At 31.2% G+C, this 16,232-nt stretch overlaps 1 protein-coding gene across 1 annotated transcript; it reads right to left on the reverse strand.

Annotated features, from left to right (window-relative positions):
• Positions 1-1,083: 1,083 nt before the first annotated feature.
• Positions 1,084-12,833, reverse strand: LOC139527215 (putative ankyrin repeat protein RBE_0317). Its single transcript, XM_071322542.1, has 4 exons — positions 12,736-12,833; positions 9,365-9,466; positions 7,648-7,749; positions 1,084-4,412 (listed from the first exon to the last, which is right to left on the reverse strand). Exons 1-4 carry the CDS (start codon positions 12,787-12,789, stop codon positions 4,230-4,232), a joined length of 441 nt encoding a protein of 146 aa, XP_071178643.1. The 5' UTR covers positions 12,790-12,833; the 3' UTR covers positions 1,084-4,229.
• Between the last annotated feature and the right edge of the window lie 3,399 nt (positions 12,834-16,232).

Here is a 16,232-nt window from a genome sequence, read left to right on the forward strand (position 1 = left end):
AATGCCAGTTTCGAGACGACAGTACGGTATGTGTCTTAGGTTAAAAGTTAACAAAGTAACAAACTCAATGTTATAGTCAGAAATGCGAGCTGTTACTATAGCGCTAGACAATACTTGAAATAAATATCATCAATACAAAGTTTTACAGATTTTAAAAAATCAGCAAAAGTTCAACAAGAGGTACGAATCGTATGTCCATTTTAGTTTCCATGAGGTACAAAGGTCAAGGTACGAAATGGTTTGGGTACGAAACGTTTTTTGCCAGGGTACGAACTGGGGAATACGAAATGGTTTGGGTACAAAATGACTATAATTCATAAAAAATACTTCAGAGAATTTTCTTTCAACATGTTGAAAATTTAATAATTAAGTTTGGTAAAGCTTACTAATAAGTGGCACACTGTAATATATAACCAATAATTGATTAAATGTTTCCAACAATTTCAGACATCCAACTTTTGTTATTCTCTATTACCTTGATTATCAAGCAACAGCGAGTAATGCTTCATGTAGTTAAATTTCATGTTACAAAACCAGATAATCCAACTATAAGGAAACATATTTGTAATTTTTATATGCAAGCATATTAAACTATGTGACAATATATTGATCATTGAAATGATTGTCCGTCATTCCTTTAACTTAACTGCAAAGACGGTAGACTTATATATCTCACAGATAACTGATGAGAGAGGCACGATACATTAATTTATAACGTAAAAAAGACATTGTTGTAAAAAAGACAACGAAAATAACGTTTGTGCCTTTTCGCCATCGTATGTGACGTCACATTTTTGTAATTACGTTGACGCCTGGACTGATTCGGGTGTGTCTATTCTGTGTTAAACTTTAATAGCATTATGTATTCGGGTTTAGTTTTCTGTAATTAGTTAATACTTCAGTTTCATTATGTATATCTCTTTCATATTCATTTGTTAAAATTTACTGTTTGCAATAGCATGAATTGTTCTATATAATAAGGATGTTCTTATCCCGGGCATAAAACAATGCCGTATTTGGCAAAACCTGTTCAAGTTTTTATCTTCAGTGCTGTACAACTTTGTACCTTTTTCACTTTCGATCTTTTATATCTGGGCGTTATGTATTCGGGTTTAGTTTTCTGTAATTAGTTAATACTTCAGTTTCTTTATGTATATCTCTTTCATATTCATTTGATAAAATTTACTGTTTGCAATAGCATGAATTGTTCTATATAATAAGAATGTTCTTATTCCGGGCATAAAAACAATGCCGTATTTGGCGAAACCTTTTCAACTTTTGATCTTCAGTGTTGTACAACTTTGTACTTTTTTCACTTTCGATCTTTTATATCTGGGCGTCACTTGTAAGTCTTGTGTGGACAAGGCGCGTTTTTGGCGTATTGAATTTTAAACCTGATGCTTTTTGTTATCTATTAATCATGTTTTTCTTTGTCTAATATGTTCTATTAATTTGTATTGTAGTCCTGGAATATTATGTTGTCATTTCAATGTTATATTTAACTTTGCCATTAAAGTGCGAGGTTTGGCATGCCACAAAACCAGGTTCAACCCACCACTTGTATTCCCCTTTAAAAGTGTCCTGTACCAAGTCAGGAAGATGGCCATTGTTATATTATTGTTCGTTTCTGTGTGTGTTGCATTTTACGTTGAGTCGTTTGTGTTTTCTCTTATTTTTGAAAAATTGAGATAAGACGTGGCACGGTACTTGTCTATCCCAAATTCATGTATTTGGTTTTCATGTTATATTTGTTATTCTCGTGGTGTTTTGTCTGATGCTTGGTCCGTTTCTGTGTGTGTTACGTTTCGGTGTTATGTCGTTGTTCTCCTCTTATATTTAATGCGTTTCCCTCGGTTTTAGTTTGTTACCCCGATTTTGTTTTTTGTCCATGGATTTCTGAGTTTTGAACAGCGGTATACTACTGTTGCCTTTATTTGTCTATAACAGCAAAATAGAATTATACTTATTGTTTTTGATAAAGCTTTTTTTATATATATTTATCTGTTGTCACTTTAAGAAGCTTGTTCTTATGGTTTGGTAAAATTTTATATTCCCAAAGAATGAAAATCAATCATGATAATTTCTAAAAAATAGGATAATATAAAAATAATAAATGTGATATGGTTGCCGACTACACAACTCTGCTCCCGACACTAAATGACATAAACGTTAAGGAACATAGGTCACCGTAACGCCTGCAACAATGAGCCAAACCCATACCGCATAGTCAGTTATAAAAAGCTCCAAAATGAAATATGTAAAACAAATCAAACGATAACTAACAGCCTTATTTATGTACAGCATGATATACAGCTGCAAACGACAATCACGGAATTACAGTCTCCTGGCTTGTAACAGGCACATACATAATGTGGTGGTGTTAAACTAGTATTCTAGGAACCTGCGCTCACTAACCTGGTAAAGTGATGTGACAGGACATCTTAAAAACACACTATTAAAATCAGTTGAACAAGGCCGAACTCATCAGATTGATTATAAGCAGTATTTATTTTTCTACATTCCCACAATAACAAAAAACATGAATTTCTGATCTACAAGTACTCTTTACTTTACAGTTAGTTCAGTTCCAATGAAAACTAATACAAGTCTAATGTATCTAAGACTAGAATATCAATCAGTACACGTTCAACATCCAATGGATTTAGTTTCATTTACTGTTATAGAGAAAAACCTGACCTTGTGCAACCCCAGGATGCCCGGATTTTATCTAAATTTCCGGCCTCTGCAGACAACATCTCCGTACAAATTAATATGAGCTATCCTGTTTTAGATAAGTATTATACAGATGCAGCCAAATTTCCAAACAACATCTTTGTATCCATGGAATAATATTGAAAATGGAGAGGAAAATAGGTCGAAGAGACAACAACCCGACCAAAGAGGTAAAAAGAGCGAAAGTCCATCAATAATTTAATACAGGTTTTAAGTAATTTGAGATAGAGAAATCGATGACCTACTAACTTACCAACTATACATGGAAAACGTCATTGAAGTCAAAAACGTCACTTCAGGTACTTGCATTGCCGATGAGTTATGATAAATAAGCGCTTTAAGATGGTGAAAAAAGAATGTCACCGTCCGAAAAAGGGAAGTGAACGCAAGGATATATAAAATCGTACTTTTTGTCGTATCATTTGTTTTGAGTCTCCGTTGTAAAACTGAAATATCTAAATTTAGGAAATGAAGTTGTTACTTTTATATATGATTTCTTAAAAGAAATTTTCTTTGAGTAATTTTTGGCACTATATTTAGAAAATTCTGGATTATTTAACAAACAAATATCATCAAAATAACTGTAAGTGTTGTTAGATTTATCATTTAAATGCAATTTAGACGGTTCATTACTGTGTTTGGCCATAGACTGTGAATTATAACAATACAAGAACAAGTCTGATATTGAAAGGGCGCCATTAGTTACCATAAGAATACATCCATGCTGTCGATAAACTTGATACGTCGTAAATATCAAATTCTCAATGAGACAAAATAAGCAATATCTAATAATGTTTTTCAAAATATAGTTTTGTTTACCATATTTACCTTTTTCGTTAGAGACAAAGGCTTTAAATCAGTTTCAGCAAACACATTTGCAATCAGAATTTATCAAACGAACATTTGATTAAGTAGACTGTTTTTGTTAGATAAGATCGTTTCGAAGTGTAGTGTAAAGAGTTGAAAATCAAAATTGTCAACGAATTCACAAGTACCATCAATGGCACATAAGTTATCTAAACATAAAATAAAATAATCTTTATTTCAGACTGGAATGGTCAGAATACAATTAGTCACGTCAGATAATTGTATTTACCAAATGAGTTTTGTATAGATTAAAGGGACCTGACAAACAACACTATGACTTTTCCATAACCACCTTGAATAACGTTCTTTGACAAAATCCTTGCTCATTAATCTTTTGCTCAGGCTCATGAATATCTTATAGCTTAAAATATGTATAGACCATACGCAATTAAGTTGGAATATTGCTCCTAAGGTGAGGAAAATTTGCATTTTTTTAAATTGCAATCCATATATTCTGTAAATCTATATTCTCATATTTGTGGTAAACTTCTTTTCTTCTGGAACTAATTAATGATCAGATAACAAGGTTTACAAACACCAGATGACGGTTGCACTGTTACCGTTACACCTGGACAATCTGGATTCTTAAATTGTAAACCGGTCTAAAACTAGTCTAAAGGAGTTATTTTCTATGGTATCGGGTGAATTTGATGACTGTCAGTGTAGATTAAACAAACGTTGACGCTACTGGTAATAACTATATCACATACCTCATTTACTTCAGTTTGTTCTATGCCTGGATTATCTAATAACAATTCTACTATGTCAAGGTATCCACCTTCAACTGCTGCGTGTAAGGGAGTGTCACCCACCTGTAAAAATCATAGGTTTCAGCTAATGTATAAAAATAAACAACTATACTTAACAATTTGATTATATAAATGAACAACATAAGCCAACAACACGTGAATTACACTAAAAAAAGAGCAAATAATCTTTTGTATATAGAAAATGCTCATGGTATAGGGTATTGCGAGTCCTATCTTTATCGGCTATGTGTAGAACTTATTTTCAGTCATCAGGGATAAAGGTTTAACTGTTCACACATGTCACAGTTTTATATAAAGAAAGAAAAAAGGATCTTCATTATATATTATTTTTATCACAGTTTGTTTAATCATGTTAATGGGTGATAACATATAGAATTAACAGCGTTAAATATGATTTTTGGAATGAAAAGTAAAATAACAAAAATAACAAACTCCGATGAAAATTCAAAACAGGAAGTCCTTATTCAAATGGCAAAATCAAAAACTAAAACATATCAAACGAATGGAAAACAACGGTCATATTTCTGACTTGGTACAGATATTTATTTGTAGACAATGGCAGATTGATGTAACCTGATTTTGTAGCTAGCAAAGAAAATAAGCGTTTTAATATAAATTTCAGATATTTAGCGAAATATTTGTACCATTATCTGATCAAAATGTCGCAGGCAAATACATATATATAACTATTAACAGTAAAGGAGGATTGTGAAAAGTATTTTGACCAACCTTAATATTAAGATGTGAATCATTTTATCAACAGCCGTAATTGATGTCAAGTAAGTGACTAAGAAAAAGACGCATTAGAAATTATAGTTTTTTTTTCATTCTGTGGTAACAGTTCAATTCAGAAGTTATTAGATATACATGTAACTAACAGTGAAACAATCATTCTTCAAAATAAATGAAAAATAAGTCAGATGATGTTAAACCAACTTGCATTTATATATGCTGAAAAGCAGGTACATCTTTTACTTCAAGCTTTTAAAATGAAAGCCATCATTTGACTAAGTAGATGCCTTTACAACATACAGATGGGCGTAAAGCATGTTAACTTGATGTATAGTCATTTTGGTTGATAAAAGGTACTCTGCTCTGGTTTTAAGACTACAATTACCGTTTCTAGAACCAAACTAAAGTTAAGTTGAAAAGCAGTCTCGGTCTGAAAACTGTTCTGATAACTGCCGAAAGCGGTACCTTCAGACAGTTCTGCTACTGCAGTTAACCAGTTCTGCATTTTCAACCGTGACTACTTCAGTTGAATTGGTCATGATATAAAGTCATGGTTGAGTCTGGTTCCTCAACACTTAGTTAACTTTTGACTAGGACAACTTAACATCGATTGACCTTTTTTTTTATTTCTTTGTTTCTTCATATAAATACTACAATTTAAAACAATACAGTGCGCTTAATACTTGCTGTCAATTCGTTTGATGTGTTTTATCATTTGATTTTGATAATTGACACGGGACCTTCCGTTTTGAATTTTCCACAGAGTTAAGTATTTTTGTGATTTTACTTTTTAAAACGTTGATAGGGGAAACATATCTCTGTAATCTGCCTGTTGACAAATCGAAACTCAGTTAAAATAAAAAGCTAACTTACATGGTATATTTTAATTTGTAACGAATTATTTTAGTAATTTATATTCTATATGAATTATTTAAGTTGAGATCCGTCCTTATGTCTGGTACGGACCTGACATATTCTCAGGACTGGTTAGAAGCAAACATCATATCATGTGAGGTCTGTAGCATGACATGCCATTAGGACTGATCATTAGCATACATGTCAACAGTTCTTGTCTGGAGCAGACTAGTCAATGGGTCTGCAACAGTCCTACAAAAGCAGACATTTGTCTGGTCTACCACCGACAAAGTTATTTGGCTTATCTGCCCTAAAAATTTCTTATATTCACTTGAAACGCAGTCTATTCATTGTTAACTTTGGTACATGGTAGGATTGCACCCATCTATATATATATACGATTGATTCGTGCTTTCCTGGCTTGTACAATCTATTAATTTAGGTGAATTGATCGATTTCGATAAGAATGAAAAAGCGTTTGATTCTATGTAAAGAGAAACGGTTTTATCGGTATTTTTTTTTTATTCCTGTTTTGATGAATCTAATAAATATTGATTTTAATGAAAACATATCTAGGAAACGGGGAGAAAGTATCATTTTAACTTGTATACATCAATTAAGCCAGCATTAAGATAAATTGAAAATTATATTGAAAATACAAAAATAAATTCCAAACTAACTACACACGAAGGTAATGAAATTGAAAGAAAGCTGACAATACACTTTACAGTAGATGTGTTTAATAACTGCTATGAGAAAAAAAATATTGACAAAATCACATAAAATAGGATTAATTACCCTTGTTTACAAGAAAACATCCCATTAAGTTATTATAATTATAAACCAATTACTTTATTAAATGTAGACACCAAAGTTAAATCATATTCTCTTGCTCAAAGACTTAAACCAATATTGTATAAAATATTCACAGTGATCAAAACGGGTATGTAAAAAACATATATATATTGGATTTAGTATTAGACAAATAGTGGCTGTGTATACATTTGTTCATAAATGAGAAATTATTACTAATTAATTTGTGCATTTGAAATACGATGTGAAACAAAACAAATAAAAGGCCTTTTAAACTAATAAATTATATTTTGTTCTTTTTAAATCATCTTTATCAGTGTGTGAATTAACCGACTATACGTATGTGTTGCATTCTGTTTGTTTTGGTACAATATGACTTCTTTTGTTGAAGAATTAAGACGATTTTTTTTCACCACATGTGCTTTGTCCTTTTTTATAATCCATATGTATAATACAGAATAATTAAATAATTTTTGTTCAATCTCATCAATAATTTCCAATTCAAACTATAACTTATTTTTCGCAATCAAATTTACAAGTTTGTCAAGTTTAAATCAACACATGTTTGTTTAGTGAACCGAATATACGATAGTGATTTTATACAGTGATGCTTATCAGGTAAAAATCAATTGTAATGGTTATTTAAATATAATTATATATGTAAAATTATTGTATAAACTCATTTGATTTTTTCCTGGTCAAGTGAGGCTGTTAGAATACAGGGGTCCGTAAGTATGCGACCTGGGCTTATTAGGTATATATAAATCAGGAAATGGGTGATTAAAATATTTGTTTTCGTTAAAAAAAAAAAAGGAGAAAAATTGTGTTTTGCAGAATTTACATGGGTTAACAATCCTAATCAGACTACATTTCGTACCTCATTTTCTTCATTTGGATCAATATATGTTTTTTCTATGATATATTGGACAATGTTTGCATTTCCTTCTATAACGGCTGTGTGTACAGGAGTATTGCCATACTGAAACGAAAAAGGTTAAAATATTCATGATATCATACGAAAGTATACAAAAAAAGTAAAATAACAAAAATACAGAATTCCGAGGAAAATTCATAACGGAAAGTCTGTAATAAAATTGAAAAATCAAGGGCTCAAACGCATCAAACGAACGTTTTTATAAGGATGTTTTTCATTTACAATTAATCACAGAGCCTGTTTCTATGCGATTATGGCGTAAGAAAGATCTTTGAGTGAATGCAATTGAAATACGAAAATCGGTACTTAAAGCTGAACAGTATTTATAAATAAAATAGAATATTTCGTTAGTCTATTAAAATGCCAACCTGTATCATCTAAGTGGAATGTCACATTACTGAAGTAAAAGGAAGTTGCAGTCTTCATTTTATAATCAAAATGTATGAAAATAAAAAGTTTTTTTAGAAATTATTTTGAGGGAATTAACCGAAGATCAATGCAAAATATAAGAAACGGGGAGAAAGTATCATGTAAACTTGTATACTTAAATTAAGTCAACATTAAGAGAAATTGAAAATTATATTGAAAATACAAAAATAAATTCCAAACTAACTACACACGAAGGTAATGAAATTGAAAGGAAGCTGACAATACACTTTACAGTAGATGTGTTTAATAACTGCTATGAGAAAAAAAGAATTGACAAAATCACATAAAATAGGATTAATTACCCTTGTTTACAAGAAAACATCCCATTAGGTTATTATAATTATAAACCAATTACTTTATTATATGTAGACACCAAAATTATAGCATATTCTCTTGCTCAAAGACTTAAACCAATATTGTATAAAATATTCACAGTGATCAAAACGAAATCTAAGTTTACACGTATCACATAGTGACTTCCGCGCTTTCAGTTCAATATTCGCTTTCAGTACAATATTTAAGGATGTGAAATACCGTTTTTGATAAGTTTTCTACAGGAATAGCCAAATTTACTAATCAAATCTTTGTATCTATGAAAGAATTTAGTAAATGATTTATGTAATGATTTATGTAATTTATGGTAACGAAATCCCTGACGTAATAGTTTACCATTGATGCATTGATTACGTTCGTTAATAAAAATTAATGACAAACACACACGGGCATAACGAGCAAGTTTAGATATATAAACTTCGTATGATGCAGCCAAAGGAACATCGCCGTCTACAAAATGAAAATTTACTATGGGCAATGAAAAATCGTCTCTTTTGTCGTTCATTTTAGTGTGGAGCTTCACTTAGGAATACCTATTACCTGTCGATACATGTACTTTATTGCCGAAACGTACATATGTGTTGTATAGGTGAAAATGTTAAGCTTTAATCATATTTTCACATTTCCATTAAGTGTATCTAGCTTACTTTCCTTTTTCGTTACAGAAAAAAAGCTTTAAACGAGTTACAGCAAATAAATTTGCAATAAAATTATTTTCAAAATTTGTTTCTGCTGTAACTGATATTTATATACTCTTAAAACGCTTAAGTACAATTGGATCATAATGCATTGTCAAAATTGTATGCATATGAGATTTGATTGTTGTCTCAAACAGCTTTACAACCATGTAATCCAATTCAACAAAGATTTGTAATCCTTATAAAATTAAATACATTACCTTATTTTTTTGGCTGGCATCTATATCAGTCCTTTCTAGTAATAATTTCAATATGTTGAGGTTACCCCTCCTGATAGCTATGTCTAAAACTGTGTTGCCATCCTGAAATTGACAGGCTAAGTTTTGTTCGCTTTTTAATTTTAGCTAAATCACACATATAATTATTGAAATAGTGGTGTAGAGTAAGTGATTAAACAAGATTAAGTAATTTTAAAGGTGATATATATACTGTTAAATGAAATGATATAAAAAAAAAGATGTGGTATGATTGCCAATGAGACAACTGTCCACACGAGACCAAAATGACACAGACATTAACAACTATAGGTCACCGTACGGCCTTCAACTAGGACCTTATTTTGTATGTCGCTTGTCCTCCTCCCACAATGAATTTATCATCATGTCTCTGTGTCCTATAGCATGTATAGGTATCATGCATAGTCGCATTTGTCATCCTCGCTTTCGATTATTTCGTTAAGTAATTTTGGGAGGATAACGGAAATAAAGATGTCTGGATATTGTTTCCGTCATCAGATGGACTTTTAAGTCATAGACAGACTTCCATTTAGGAATGGTTTAAATTACCACAAAAAAAACGTTTTGAAATTCTCACTTGATCATTGTTGATTACATACAATGTTTTGGGTATCTATGCTACAGGAACCGGTATCAAAAATTCCTTCGGTCCTTGGAAGCGATAAAATCAAATTTCCTGGGACCCCTGGAAGCGGTATATAATCATGTTTTATTTGGGAAATAATTCATGCATGCCATCGATTTGTGGAAATTCTTACATGGCCTTGGTTTTTATATTGAAATTTTATCCCGAGTATGAATAAGGTATAACATTAACGAAAATAAAAACCAAGGCCATGAGAAAATGAAAACAAATCTATGGATATAGTAAAGTTTCCGATTGAAAACTCTAAAGCAATTTCCGTAAAATATGGCGTGTTTGTGCACAAATCGCATTGTGGCGTCGTCAATTTATAGTGGTTGTGGTTTATTGAGTATTTTAGTATGCCTTTATTCATATGACGTAATAAGCGCCCAATATCATAATTGATTTGCCTTTTTAAGATTCAACATCTTATCAAGTCTGAGGCCATTTCTAGATTTCAGTAAAATACTGCAAAAGTACTTTTATTCGTGGGTACCACTTGTCGTAATATGAGTAAAAGATCCATGTTCATGCGTTCTTACATTCGCAGAGTTTAGTTTTCTGAAAAGAATAAGAGTAAAGAATTGAATCCACCAGAAACGAAGATTATTGACAATAATCGTATGTTGTTTTCTAATGATTTATGGGACATTGCAAAATAAAATGTTCATTTTTACTTACTTGTCGATTTTATTATTATTCACATCATTCATCAATTTTTAAATAGAATAATTGCTTCCAGAAATAAACATATTCGTCTATCCTAACACCTCTATCGATTTGAATTGCAAAAGAAACATTTATAGTTTTACACGTATAATCAGAAGTGATGACACTTATTTAAGAATGAATGATCAACAGATTAAGGAATATTAGTCCATGTCACTTACAGAAAACGGTTACATTAGACAATGCAACAAATATTCTTTAAATTGTAGAATCGATTGTCATAAAATGAAAAAAACTTAAAGCAATCCCAGAATGATTTTTGTTTTGTATTAGAATGATGAGGAAGCAAAATTAACACTTCATAATCACATAACATTGCTGGGAGTCCTACTTTCAATGCCCAAAACATATTTTTGTTCACATCAAAAGGTTGAAATTGGTACAGTTTAAAGTTTTTAAATATTCAAAAGAGAAAGTCTTGTCTCAAATTGTATATATATTTCATAGTGCTTTTGTTGATATTCGTTGTATTCTCTAGATTATTTGCCTGTATGCATGAAGCAACATTTTCATGGGGACCTTTCAGTGTCTTGATTTGGGCAACAGTTGTTATATTTCGATGGAGACCTAAATTATTGGATAATGCAATCCACAAAAACCACGAAAATTGGTACACCACAAATAAAAGTACTTTCACAGTAAGACGGTTTTGTGCATAAATAACATTGTTAATTGCGAATTTTACTATTATAGATTTATTCATAATTCCAATCTTTTTTGAAAATATTACATAACAATCTGTTTTCATTAGTAGAATCCGTTTCGAGTCACTGAAATTGAAAAGGTTAACATATCAATTATTCTGTCTTTTGCACAACGAAAAAAGCAAAAAGCAAGGTTACAAAGCAACTCGCCTCCTAACAATTGTGCGTTCATGGTACTCCAAATAGTTGACCTTTGCGTTGACATTTTTAAGATTTACATCCAATGTTTTAAACTGGTGAACAATTTAAAATGTAACATACTCTTGAAAAATATAATATTTTCCAAAATTTCATCCCAAAACAGTTCAGATACTTTAAACAACGGTCTAAATACCCGCGATTTTGTGGGTGTGTTCTGGTAACTTTAAAAGAAACAATGTTGACGGAGTGTAAACATTGACATACAAGTAGAAGGTTTAGATATTTTCAACACTAAGTTTGACCCATAATTTGTGTCAGTAAATTTATGTTCCAAGTCATGATTTTGACAGGTTTTTTTATTCGTTCTGTTGGTTGAAAAGGACATACGTTTAATTTGTCTTTTTTGTAGACTTCTCATTTAAAAAAATAATTGGTTATCGATATTTTTGCTTTATTTCTTGATTTTCAAGCATTTCCATGTTGGCCTTTTCAATACGAAGAGCCTACAAAGAGGTTTTAGTCAAATTCCGTGATCTTAATCTAACTGGTTTCATTATAAGAAATCAGCAGATTTGTCTATGTTGTTCTAGAGTATATAAAAACGACATTTCCAGTGTTTCGCTTTTTTTCATTTCAAGAAACATTTAATTTCACATCATTAAAATTTATTTTATCGGAATTATGATGTTTAGTTTTGGAGAATTTATTAATAGTGTTTTTGTAATACCATTACATCTGCAATAATTCAGAATTTCTTTCTTCAGACTCTTTCATTTGAGTAGTGGCTAGTTTACTTTTATCTTTGAATACGAAATCATTATAAATACAAAATTATGCGCAATTAAGTACGAAATGCAACAAAACAAAAAAAAAGACTTTTAACTAATTATGTAACTTTGGTTCTCGTCAAATGCTCATTTCATATCTGAGTGTAAATGACTTGACTGTACGTACATGTATGTCTACTTTATTTTTCTAACTCATGCTTTTTCCCTTTTTTCAGTGAAATTATTTGGCAAAGATTTTATTGATTGTAATAGGAACATTTGATGGACTTTGATATTGATGGCTTTTGAAAATGTCACAGCCAATTTACAAAAGTTTACCAAAATCCTGCTAAAAATTACATTCCGTACCCGATCTGTTATTTTTGTATCTATCTCTGTGTTTTCCAATAGCAATTGTACCATGTCAGGATGTCCACCTCTAACAGCTGAGTGAAAGAGAGTGTTACCATACTGAAAATAAATGTTGCAATGTACATATTATCAGACCAAAGTATATAAATAAATAACGTTATGCAGATCATTTAAAAAAATTCCTTACCCTTAGTATCCAAAATTTTGAATTAAGTGACCGTTTAAATACATCAAAATTCCCTTCAAACTGTCTATTTGAATTAAGAACATAACTTGTACATGTTGTATACATCAAACATGTTCATGTTGAGGTGTTGATTACAATCTTAATTGACAAAGGTTGGCGGTTTTCTACGTCCACTCCTGTTTCCTTCACCGACAAACTGACCTCATGATATACACAATTGCTCTACACGTTGCGTTAAACACAAACGAACAAAGGAAGAATTAAAATAATAAATTAGGTCCCTTATGATCACATTATAATGGGTTGTGCCACTATGAACAGACGTTGATAAAAGGGGGAGAGGACAATTGCACTAAAGATAAAATGAGTTTACAAAAATAACACACTGAATCAGACTGTGGGTTTGCGTTAATAATCTTTTTCATGTGTTATTCCACTTCTCTTTTCCGTTTTAAATAAAGTGGGAAGTTGGGTTCATACGATGTTGAAAACATGTATTATATTAAGATCGAAGATTGTTGTGGTCGATTAACAAGCATTATCTTCGACCCATTCAAACATACATTTTTCGTTATTGAATCCATACTCTTCTTTCTAAAACAGTTACACTATTTCGAATCCTCCTTTTTCAGCAACCATGTTTACATCAAAGTTCCCTTCATATTGTATGAAGGTTAAAATGTAAACATTTCTTAATAAAAAATGTTGAAATTCGCGGCTCACGGATCTAAATAATATACTGTCTTTGTAACGATGTGATTTTAAAACATGTTAAAGGATGATCAAAATATAAAAGTTATTAAGATAGAAATTTAAGTTAGTATATATAAAAAGAAGATGTGGTATGATTGTCAATGAGAAATCTCTCCACAAGACCAAATGACACAGCAATGAACAACTTTGGGTCACCGTACCATCTTCAACAATGAGCAGAGCCCATTCCACATAGTCAGCTATAAAAGCCCCCGAAAAAAACAAAAACAATTAAAACGAGAAAATTAACGGCCTTGCCCTAATTTATTTACAAACAATGAACGACAAACAAATAATGTAACACATAAGCATATAAACAACGACAACCACTGAATTACAGGCTCATGACTTGGGACAGGCACATACATACAAAATGTGGCGGTTTAAACATGTTAGCGGGATATCAACCCTCCCCATAACCTTGGACAGTTGTGTAACAGTACAACATAAGAATGAACGTTGAAAAATGCTTCACTAATCAGATGGATGTAAATAATTATTGATCTATTTTTAAAATGAACGTTCGATGTTAAGAGTAAAGTTACATTTGGTATTGGACTAACTTATATTACAAGCAAACTAATTCAATTCTTGGAAATGGAAGATCAGGAAAATTATTTTACACCAATTTGATATTTTAAATGAGGATCAGTTTATACAAAACGTTAATGGATGTTTATATTAATTTAACTTTTTGAATTTGAATTTAAATATATCATCAGTGGCTCTGAGGGTACCGAAGGGTATGGCAAGCCATTCTAGTCAAAACTATGTTTAAACCATTTTTTCGACAAAATTGCATACTAAGAATTAAAACAAGTCATACTGAGGTTTAAGAACCTAAGATAACACACTGAGAAATTGAAATTATGAACCCTCAATGCTCTTCAACTTTGAACTTGGCTTTATAAATATTTTGATATGCGCGTCACTGATGAGTCTTTTGTAGACGAAACGCGCGTCTGGCGTACTAAATTATAATCCTGGTACCTTTGATAACTATTTACACACTGAGATTTAAACTAAATGAAAAACACACACTGATAATTCAAAATAACACTGACATTTTAAAAAGTCACACTGAGATGAAATCAATTGAAAAACACACATTGAGATGAAATAAATTGAAAAACACACACCGAGAATTTAAAATTACACACTGAGATTTCCAAAATACACACTGAGATAAATATACAAATTACTAATGAATATACATGAGATGAATAATTCAACTTATTAATATCTTGGTCTCCCGAAGTCTTGTCATTATAATCCGTGAAGTTCCTACAACCAACATTCGTAATTAATTTTAAGTCTTAACAACTATTTTTGCTAACTTATATTCATAAAATTGTTGTCTATAATTTAGATTATTACTAATCGTATATCGGGATTTATTGATTAAAACTATTTAAGCATGGCCCCTTTGCAAAAGTCTTTCAGCTGTTACCCTGATTCCGCAAAGTAATCTTTTATATTTGTTTACGTATATATGCTATAATAGGCATAATTCACTGCATTATTTGTATTTTTGCAGCTTGTTCCAATGTTTTCTTATAATTTAGGCGGGTGACATCCAGACCTAAAAAAATATTTTCAATGCATCTATCTAACACACGGCTAAATTATATATCTTTGGAAAGGGAAATATGTGTACAATTCATTTTGCCTGGTCGTAAAAGTGAAATATGGTGCATAGTTTTTTTCAATCCAGGTCAAAGGTCAGTCGCGAAAATTTTCAAAGTTCTCACTTTTTTAGAATTATGAACTTTTTTGAACCTGCAGGGTTATGAAATTTATTTTATTTTATTTTATACAACATAACAATGTTTTTTCGCCAATTGAAAATTACATACGCTATATTCAAGAGCGGTAATTGACGTCAGTTTGAAGTTTCTACTCTGATATGAGAATAACAATTCACTTGGCAAGATTTGAATGAATACGAAAGGATTTGACATTAACAATACTATTTTACATTGCAATGTTGGTTCTAGCATGAATAATAAGGGAGATAAAAATGTGACACACACACAGAAACGGTCTAAGCATTAGACAAAATCATATGAGAATAACAAATATAACATCAAAACCAAATACATGAATTTGGGATAGATATGTACCGTGACACGTCTTATAGTAATGTGAATTCACACACAAAAATAAGAGAAAACAAACGACATAACGGAAACACAACGTTAAAATGTAACACACACAGAAACGAACTATAATATAACAATGGCCATATTCCTGACTTGGTACAGGACATTTTTAAAGGAAAAAATGGTGGGTTGAACCTGGCATGCCAAACCTCCCTCTTTTATGGCCATGTGAAATATAACATTAAAATGACAACTCAACATTACAGGAGAACATAATTGACAAAGAAACACACGAATAATAGCTTACAAAAGGCAACAAGTTTAAAATTTTAATACGCCAGAAGTGCATTTTGTCCACACAAGACTTACTAGTGACGCCCAGATACAAATGTTTGAAAGCCGAAACAAGTACAAAGTTGAACAGCATCGAGGACAAAAAGTTCAAAAAAGTT

Source organism: Mytilus edulis, chromosome 6 (assembly GCF_963676685.1).
Source record: "Mytilus edulis chromosome 6, xbMytEdul2.2, whole genome shotgun sequence".
NCBI lineage: Eukaryota > Metazoa > Mollusca > Bivalvia > Mytilida > Mytilidae > Mytilus > Mytilus edulis.